General features: G+C 40.6%; 1 protein-coding gene across 1 annotated transcript in view; it reads left to right on the forward strand.

Annotated features, from left to right (window-relative positions):
- The window catches only part of Pkp2 (plakophilin 2), a 62,833-nt gene extending 57,715 nt beyond the window's left edge, over window positions 1-5,118 (forward strand). The window contains exons 11-13 of the mRNA XM_021184706.2: window positions 876-1,065; window positions 2,071-2,158; window positions 4,582-5,118. Of these exons, the coding sequence (XP_021040365.1) occupies window positions 876-1,065; window positions 2,071-2,158; window positions 4,582-4,650 (347 nt within the window). The 3' untranslated portion in view covers window positions 4,651-5,118. The remainder of the gene's footprint in view (window positions 1-875; window positions 1,066-2,070; window positions 2,159-4,581) is intronic.
- Window positions 5,119-10,652: the final 5,534 nt, after the last annotated feature.

Genomic DNA, 10,652 nt, shown 5'->3' on the forward strand with positions numbered 1-10,652 from the left:
CTTCTTTTGAACTGAACCGGAAACTTGATTTTTTTTTCAAGTTTATTTTAGTTAATCAAAGATATGCCTATAGAATAGTTATGCTTTTATGATGTTTTTAGTTATATATAAAAATCTATCTGAAATATCTTTGTAGAAGTCTTTTTCCACTTTTAAGGTGATGTGTGCATTGCCAGAAATGGAATTGGTTAAAGAATATAAAATTTTAAAATTCTTGATATTTATGTCCTCTAAACTCTGTGGGAAGGTTTTCAGCACACTGAGAGCAGGATGTCCTCTTTGGAAAAATCTTCAGATTTGATTATAGAGACATTTGTCAACCAGTGACCAGTGACCCCAGCACTTGGAGGTGGGATAGACAGATCTCAAGAGCTCATTGGCTAGCCAGCACACCCCCCAGAAAAGCTTCTGGTTCAATTAGAGACCCTGTCTCAAAATAGGTAGAAAGGGAATAAGAAAGGCAGGCGACAGCCTGCTTTGACTTGCATATGTATGTGCAGGAGGCACACATGCCAAATACTCATGTGCAGTAACCACACACACACACACACACACACACACACACACACACACGACACACACACACACACACACGACACACACACACACCACACACACACGACACACACACACAACACACACACACACACGACACATACATACACACACACACACGACACACACATACACACATGACACACACACACACACGACACATACATACACACACACACATGACACACATAGACACACACACACACGACACACACACACACGACACACATACACACACACACACACACACACACATACATGTTCTCCCAAAGGGAAAAAAAAATCTTTCTAATCAAGCATTGTTTTCTTTCAATTTGTAGCTAAAGAAACTCTGCCAGATCTGGTTTCTATAATTCCTGACACAGTCCCAAGTACTGACCTTCTCATTGAAACCACGGCCTCTGCTTGCTATACGTTGAACAATTTAATGCAAAATAGTTACCAGAATGCACGAGACCTTCTGAACACCGGAGGTCTGCAGAAAATTATGACCATCAGCATAGGGGAAGGGTAAGTCTCTTAGCACCTGCCCATCACTGTCTCTATTTTGCTGCCACCAGTACTATATAAACACTCTAGCTGCAGTTACTCTTTCCTGAGTCTGATGGGCAACATAGCCACAAGTAGTATCACAGACCAGGGCTGCAGCTTCTCTAGTTTTTGGTGATTGAGCAAGGAAAGAACTGAGTGCCACATTAAATCTTTAAAAAGAAAAAAGCTCAAGTGCCAAACAACTTATGTACAGATAACTGTTATGAATATCAAAACCCTTGCAATTAAAGAACTTTCTAGAACTCTGAATATAAGAGAGCTGTAATGTAAGAGAGTTTGCTTGCTCTGAGTGACTCTGTCCCTAGGCACTAAAGTGCTGTAAGATGCTAAGTTGACTCTCCTCTCCCTTCCTGTGGAGCTTCCATTCTGGAGGAGAAGAAGCTTAGAAAGGAGCCCACATTTTTGTTCATTGTGGTTTTGCTTTCTGTGGTCTTGATTGAATGTCAATGGACTACTGTGACACAGGAAATCAACTACAGTCTTTGAAAAAGAAAGTTCAGCCATGGTTTAGTAGTTAGAAAGTAATGAAATCCACAGATACACTGATCTCTAGCTAGAAATGGTAAGTTTAAGACACATTTAAAAAAGGAACATAAAAAAACAGTGTCACTGTCAAATGTGATGGGGAAAAACTTGCATTACTCTAGCATTTAGTCTCAGAGGCAAGCACATTTTCAGTTGTTTTCTGTGTTGTAATCTGTAAATATATAACTATATAAATGTAAAGGGTCTATAAGTAATTAAAGGCTTTAAATGTATATAAATATCATGGATTTTTCCTTTGTAAAGCATTTATTTATTAGCACTACCTTTGTGATTTTTAAAAAAAAAGCATCTTGAAAAGTGACCTGTGGCCTTCAGTTCCTCTTTGTGTGGCAACTGTTGAAGCCACATTGAAGCCAGGTGAAGGGAAGGCCAAAGCTGCACATGCTCACTGACCCAGAATCATCTCTGTCTTTTCAGCTATGCCCCCAACAAGGCCAGCAAAGCGGCCTCTGTCCTCCTTTACTCTCTGTGGGCACATACAGAGCTGCATCACGCCTATAAGAAGGTAAGAACACTGACCAGCTAAAACCTGACACTTGGCCTGGCCCTCATGAGAAATCACCAAATAGCTTCTCTTCTTCTCCCTCTTCTATCTCTTCCTTCTCACCTTCCTCTTCCTCCTCATCTTCTTCTTCCTTCTCATCCTCATCCTCTTCTTCCACTTACTCCTTCTTTGCTTTTTGAATAGTTTTTGTTGTTGTTTTGTTTTGTTTTTGAGAATTTCGTATATGAGCACTATATCTGTGACAAGCCTACTCCTCCTTTCCCCTCTGGTTCCTCTCTCCCAAATTCAGGTTCTCTTCTTTAAGTATTATTGTTACATGTATAAATATATATGTGTATATACATATACATGTATATATGCATACACACACATACACACAGGTGTGTGCATACACACATGTATATGGAACCTACTGAATCTCCTTAGCTTTACTGTGTCTATGGTTGACAACCTGTGTAGGAGTTCATCCCTGGAACAATTGGTTCTCCCATTCTCAGTAGCCCTCGATCCCTGTAGCTCTTCATCTAAGAGAAGGGTGATATGAAATTTCCCTTGTCCACATTGGTATATCAACTGGTAGTGCCATTTTGCTGGTCTTGTTCAAATGATCATATTATTGAAAGTTCATGGATCCATTTCCCCTGCCATATCTAGGGGACACAAAACAATTTAGCAACAGATGTCATAGACCTCTGGCTCATAAGATCTTTCTATCCTTCTTCCATGATTTTCCCTGAGCCTTAGGTATAGGGCTGCATTGCAGATTGCACCACTTGTAGCTAGGCACTCTACAGAACAGTAGTCTCTGCATTTTGATCAATTGTAGATATCCTTAATAGTTTTTATATGTTGCAAAAGGAAGCTTCTTTGATGATGAATGAAAGCTATATTTATTTGTGGCTATAAGGAAAAGTATTTAGAATACAATTAAAAATTATATAGATTTAGGATCTGGCAGTAGTAGGTTCTCCTCTTGGGGATATGACCTCTCCAGGGTTTACAATACCAAACATGATTTCCCTACTGTTGAGCGATCCTTAAATCCAATTAGACAGTTATTAATCATCTCCCAGACAGAAGTGCCAGTATTATAGCACGGTGCATATCTTGCCAGTCCAGTCCTTGTTGTGGTACACAGGCCTTACAGCTGGGTATAACTACTACTGAGTGAGCCTCTCCCTTGGCAACTTTTGATATGTGAGAGCCATTCCTTAGGAAGGAGTCTTCCAGGCCAGTTCCAACTGAATTCCTCCAAGTCCTGTGTGCACAGTGTGTAGTTTCTGCAGCAATAGGGTTTTACCTTCAAGTTCTGGGACGCAGCACAGGAAATAGTAATGGCTTATGTTGCTTTGGGAATCCCATGGTCTCCCTTGACCAACAAAGAAGAAGGTTTCTCTTGAGTGGTACTAGAGGTATTGTTAGATAGTCCATGGCTTTTGGGGGGAACATTATCACCCCAAGTGGTATAACTTCATTGAGCTCTATATCCATGTATACACTTATTACATATAATTACATAAAATTTGCTTTGTCTTTTCAAACATCCTTAGTGTCACTTCTCCTTCCTCCTTCCCTTTTTGTCTGTATTGCCCTCCACATCTCCAATTAAAATGTCCCCATCTTTCCCATGTCCACCTTCATGTCACCTGTGTCTTATTATTCAAGAACGTTCCTTCACTCCACTAGACCCCACCTTTCCCTTATGGACCCCAACCCAACCTTTGCCTCACCCTGGCCCTACCTAGATCCCCCTTTTTGCTTTCCTGCTTCTGCAGATGCTCCAGGCTGTACACTTCCGTATGGCGATTAAGAGCTAGGAGCCACAAGATAAGAGAGAACATGTGACTTGGTTTTCTGGGTCTGGATCACCTCACTCAGTCAAATATGTTTTAGTTTCAACCATGCACCTGAAAATTCTATGCCTTCATTTTCCTTTGCAGCTGAATAGAATCTCAGTGTGTACATATACTGCATTTTTATTATCTAGTCATCAACTGAAGAGCATTTAGGTTGTTACAAGAAAGTATTTCAACAGCGTTAGCAATTAGAGAAATAGAAATCAGAACTATTTTGAGATTTCCTCTTACCCCATCAGAATGCTAAGATCAAGAGTAGAAATTCGGGTAAGGATGTAAGGAAGGCAGCTGGGATTGCACACTGTTGCAGCCATGCTGGAAATCAGTGTGGAAAATTCTCAGAGAATGGAAAGTAAATCAACTGTGTGACCAGCTGTATGACTCCTGGACATATATGTCCTCAGGACACTGTGTGACACAGACACATGCTCAGCCATGTTCATGCTGCTCTATTCACATCATCCAGGAAATGGAACCAACTTAAATATCCTTCAGTTGACGAACAGATGAGGCATTTTCTTATGTGCAAATTTTTATATTTTATATTTTTCTCTGCTTCTTCCAAAGGCTCAGTTTAAGAAAACAGACTTTGTCAACAGCCGGACTGCCAAAGCCTACCACTCCCTTAAAGACTGATGAAGGGGGGAAGAAAAACTCAGGAATTCCAGTTTCACAGTTCTCCACTTAAAAATAAAATAAGATAAACAATTAAAAAACCTCCTCAAAGAAAACACCTATTTTTCTACTAACTGACCCAAGAAACCTCAAAAAGCATGCTTTGTTTATATTCTTTTCTATTTTCATCCCCAAATCTAGAAAATGAATAATCAGAATATAATTTTGTTAAGTGTCCTGAAGACTTCCACCAGGTTGCACCAGTATGGAATCTGTTTTACCCTGTGCAGATAATGGGCATCATTATTCAGGCTTATAGTATGTGCAAACTCGTGTGAGTGTGCACGAGAGGAACACCTGAGGAAGAGTGTGTGAATAATGTTTCTATCCTAGTTGCTCATCTGCATGTCACTTCCTTAATGAGCCAGAGGTGTGTGTTCACTAGTGTTGGACAGGACAGAAATGAAGGAATAAAGCATTGATGGCAAATCTCTTTGTCTGTGACCTTCGATTGTTCTTGACCCTGGTGGGTTGCTATTCTTTGCTTTGACTTTTCTTTCTCTAACATAAATGAATGTAAGGCATGTATGTAGATTATAGAGCTATGTGGCAGTAAGGCTGAGAAGCAGTCATAGAAAACATAAAGACAGCTGGCTACACATAAAGATAAGTGCTGGCTCTGAAATTTCATGTTCTCCCTCAGCATTGTGTAAATGGGATTTTTTGCATCAAGAAATCATTCACCTGTAATGTCAGCAGTAGATGTGAATCTCTCTAGTTACAATATAATCTAGGCTTTTGTGCCCAGCGGAATTGGTAAGAACACTGTCATTCAGCAAGGTTCCAAGAGGAGCCAAGGGTCTCAGAGGAGTGAGACCAGATGGGCACTGAGAGCAGCTTGTTTTAATGAAGCATAGTGTCAACTTTGTCCAACTTCCAAAGCACAGCTTTATAGCTCATACAACCATCCCTGGTATCAGGCAAGGGAGCTCTAGAGACAAGGCAGGAAGCTCTTATGGCCCAAAACTGAGAAGTGACAGCCTACAGCAGCTGACATATTGGCTAGAGAAGTCATCTATGGGAAATGCAGTTTTAACTAGACAGTAATGAAAGCCTTTCCCATTCGTCCTTAACTACAATTCTGCAGTTTATTGTGCCTTTGAAGTCTGACTTCATTTGCATAAGAAAGTAAGAGAAGAAAAAAACCCTTCAGCTACTTTGGTGGGGGAAAAAGGAACAAAAAATAAATTCCCACTTCTATTTAAATGTGCATTTAGCTCTGTATTGTGTTGTAACTTAAAATGTTTTAACTTTAAAAGCTTCAGTTTAATAATTAGCCCAGGTTGAGAAATTTATTTTCTTAAATACTGAAGAGAGAAATTTTCACCAAAGTTCTAATGATAATCGTTTAGTTTTCATTTATTTCTCCTGGTATGTGACAGAAGTTCAAAGTTTCCATGAGGGTTTCCATGTTTTTTTCAGTGTCTTTATCTTAAGGCGTTAGGAGAATGTCAGGTAGATTAAATACATATGAGCAAAAGCGGAGCCGCCTGAGGCTGTTTACATTCATTTCCAAATCAAAATACTACATTCTGTTCAGAAAATGTTTCTATCATGGCCAAAGACATTAATGTGGAAAGACACACAACTGCTGTCACTATTGCTGAGCCTGAGTCTATGGGAAATTGGCTAGCTTGGTCCTCTTGCTTTGTCCTGCTACTAAACAGCCCCTGCTTTACTCTGTCAGCACCTCCAGGGAGGACTCTGCACAGATGAGCATCAGTCCTGACCAATGAGCAGTACACAGGCTGTTGTTTCCTGACTGTGCCCATCCTGCAAAGCATGGCAGCCCTTCTCATCTGTGCCGTGAGGTTTGAGAGCTGCTCCCATATCTAAGAATTTTAAGTAGATTTCTAGAATCTTGGAGTTTTCAGGCTTGGGATTACATTGTGGGAGCACTTGTTTCCACCCTAATTATCTGCAAAGGTTATGCATAAAATAAATAGGAGATTAAGATGCCAAAAGGGAGAATAGGTAGCCAGGTTAAACAAACTGCTTTAATACCAAATAAGTCACCCTCTATAGAAATAAGTCCTTAGAAGAAAACAGAAAACTGTGCGTGTGTGTAATATGTTGTGAGATTTCTGCTTAACAAAGACATAATAGACTTTCACACTGAAGTGAAGATGACTCTAGTTCACATGTATTCTAAATACACTTGCAGAAGCTTCGAATCAAATCTCAGGGTTAGGAAGGAATTTAGAAGACACCTAGTCACCTCTGGAGAATCTTATACCCCAAAAGACTCAGCCCCGATGACAACAGAAAAAAAGACTCAGTCATTCAGCTCGTGCCCAGTGTAATAGGCACATTTTGAGATTCAGTAGTGTGGTTTTTGTTGAGGGACAAAGCCAAAAATACTTGTTGGGGGAGAAAAAAACAAACAGAAAAAGTTTTCAAAATACATTCTGCTTGATTGCCGTGGTCCTGGCAGACTCTTAGGAAATAAATGCCAGCCTTTTAAGGTGTGTATGACAAACTATCTCCTTGTGGTGAGTATGTTCAGAAAGGAGAGAGAATGCTATCTGTTGGTGTGAAGGTGGTTTACATCTAAGCAGAAAGGAGAACATTCTATAGCCATGGACAGGAGACTCATGGAAGCTGAGCAGTGTTGTGTTACCCTGTGGAGCTGACAGTCTGTACTCCTGTGTAGTACAGAGGATGCTGCCCAGTCAGTAGGTTGTATCAGCTAGAGAGAGACCAGCAGACACTCAGTAGCATCCTACCCTCCTTGTGCTTCTTTTTGTTTTTTAAAAAAATGTATACATGGAAAATCTGAGGCAGAGTTATAATCATATTCCTAAAGTCACAATGCAAAGATACAGAGGCCTATCAGAAGCAAAGGGCTGCCCCCCACAACCCAAACCAAAGCTCATCATATCTCTGTGACCTGACAGATGACTCGCCTAACCATTCCACCCGGCCTCACACTGGCATTTCTCCTGTGGTAAGTTTCTTATCCTCACTGAGGTTTAGCTTTCCTTATCTGTAAAATGGGCTGTTCTGAGGATTAAGTGTTTGAATAAATACAAAGCCATGTCCCACATACTAGAGTGTAAAGATATGCAGAGTTCCTGCTGTGGACAGACTTTCTAATTCACCTCCTTAATTTCTTCTTGCAAATCTGACTGCTTCTCCTAAAATTCCAACTTCCCCGTCACACACTCCTATACTCTCAAGCTTCCTCACACATAGAACATACTCCTTTACATCTGTGCAGTCACATCGTTTCTGCACTCTCACACCCTTGAAAATGCACATGCACTCACACTCTCACCCACTCATTTACTAATAGCACATACAGTACCCATGTACTAACAACACATACATACATGTACCCATGTACTAACAACACATATATGTACCCAAGTACTAACTCACATACTTATTCAACACATGTCTTGTCCTGTATGCTCACTCACATTTGGAGACCAGGTAGGAATGGAGTGAACAAATACAGGCTGGCATGTAGTTCCGAAGATTGTTTCTCAGAACATGAACCCTGTATGAGTCTGTGAAAAATAAATAGCCTATACTTAGCTTTGGGAAAGGAAGGGTTCTGCAGAGATCAAAAGGTTCTTGGGTTGAGTGTGGTCAAGCACCTCTTTTATCCAAGCATCCTGGGGGTAAAGCAGGTGGATTTCTGCAAATTCAAGCCTGGCCTGATCTACAAAGTGACTTTCATTTCAACCAGGGCTACATACTCTACCTCAAAAAAAAACACTACTTGTTTCAAACCTTCTCTGAACCCCAGCAGAAGGCATCATGATACCCCAAAGAAGTGGAGTGCTCTGCACATGGCAGACCTGTGTTCAGAATGAGTGTGTGATCTTCATAGCTCTTGAATCTGTCATATATTACACACACTGCAACAGAGATCTAAGCCATGGATAAGAAGACAAAGGGTTTATTGTCTACTCCGGTTCATCAGGCTAAAATCTCAGTAGTAAGCCATCCTTGGAGTTCATTTTAAACAGAAAATATGAAGACTGGTATATTTTAGTAGGTTAAGAACCATTCTCGAAGCATTTTGCTCACATGGAGTACTGCAAACTGACAGCAGGTAGATAAGTTAGAAGGTAGCTATTACCCAGGGGAACATGTTGAAGCATAGCAGACATTCTCACTGGCTAATCAGGCTTCCTCATAAACCTAACATCAATGAGCAGTTCAAGTCTCAGAAGCCTGAATTCTGCCTGTAAGCTGTTAGCACACAATATATCTGTCAAGGAATGAGGAGAATGCCCATAGAGTGCTGTTTTGTCGGCCACACATGGATGCTCTTCACAGTAACCAGCAGTCCCGTGGCTGCTGGGAGGGGAACTTTTAATTCTATCTTTTAGCAGCATGGATTATGCCAAATGCCTCATCCTGCAGCTGAGGACTGGTAAGTTATCACTCTGAAAACATTGCCCATAGATCTTACTGAGATTGGCTTCACCATATGGAATGTTACACTTTCTACAGTGTCTTGTTCCACCCAAGAATCAGAATTTGCATCTGTGTCATAACTGGAAGCTAAGTAGTACACTCACCACACTCATTAGAAACTGTAAAAAGGATATTTGTTTAGAATAATTGAAGTTTAGGGTTGCTGAATAACTGTTTCTGGTAGTGTTTGTTCACTGACCCACCTTAAGTTAGACTCCATTTCCATAACAAAATGAGACAACCCTGATTTACAACTGGCCCTCAGTCCCATCCTCACATCAAAGGACTCTAAGGGACAGCTCAAGAGAAACAGCATAGGGTCACAACCACCATTAAGTCCTGGTCTGCCACCAATTCCACCACTATCTTATCAGGAGAAGCAGATTCTGACAAGTGGGCAAGATGGCCCCAAGTAACAATTATTCAAAAAGAACATGGTATTGTGGTGCACACCTTTAATCCCAGCGCTTGGGAGACAGAGGCAGGCAGATTTCTGAGTTCAAGGCCAGACTGGTCTACAGAGTGAGTTTCAGGACAGCCAGGGCTACACAGAGAAACCCTGTCTCAAAAAAAAAAAAAAAAAAAAAAAAAGGTATATGAGCTTAAGGACTATATAAGCTGTTAAATTTTTCTGTTCAAGGCTGCATAGATCCTTTTGTGCATTAGCCAGAACTAGCTTTGAGCTATTATTAAAGAGCCTTTATCCTAATATCTGAGTGTGGGGAATGTGTTCTTACTGCCTTTTGAAGATATATTAATTCTATAGCAAGCTCACAACTGTCTGAAATGTCTTGGGTACCAAACACAACATGTATACAGACATACAGGCAAACAAAATACTCATACACATTAAAAAATAAATAAAAGTTAAAAGTAAAAAATAAGACAAACCAGCAACAGCACCAACCAGAGAGAAAAAATAGACAAGATTTTTTTTCTTAGCAAATTTTGTTTCTTTTTTCCTATGATCTGATTGAGGGATTTTTGAAGTTCTGGTTTTAAAAATCTGTCTTCATGACTTGACTTTAACGTTCTCTATGAACTAAGTAGCTCCACTGCCTTTGATGGCTCAGTGCTTATGTCAGACTAACTCTGTCCTGCTTTATTCTTTGTGAAAACAAGTTGGGTACCCTGCAGCCAGGGCTAGTCTCAGACTGGGTTATTGCACAGCTCCTTGGGTTGAATGGAGTGTGGTAGTGGCTCACACCAATAATCCCAGCACTTAGAGACAGGAAGCTTGCTGATAGTTCAAGGTCAGCCTGACCTACATAGCAAGTCTCAAGAAAAAACTAGAACCTGGCTTGGGGGCTAGAGATTTAACTCAGTGACAGACTGTGTACAGCATGAGCAACTCCCTGGCTTCCATCCTCAGTGCCACTAAATTTAAAAAAGTTCAATTCTCTCTTGCTAATGGATTGTCTTCAACTTTCTGGCATTTGTCCTTTGGTCACTTCATGCTCACCAAACACTAAGCAGTGCTCCTAACATCCCATTGTCAGAGAACAGCTGCCAAGAACTAGGGTGTAAGCATC

The sequence above is a fragment of the Mus caroli genome, chromosome 16, assembly GCF_900094665.2.
Source record: "Mus caroli chromosome 16, CAROLI_EIJ_v1.1, whole genome shotgun sequence".
Classification (NCBI taxonomy): Eukaryota; Metazoa; Chordata; class Mammalia; order Rodentia; family Muridae; genus Mus; species Mus caroli.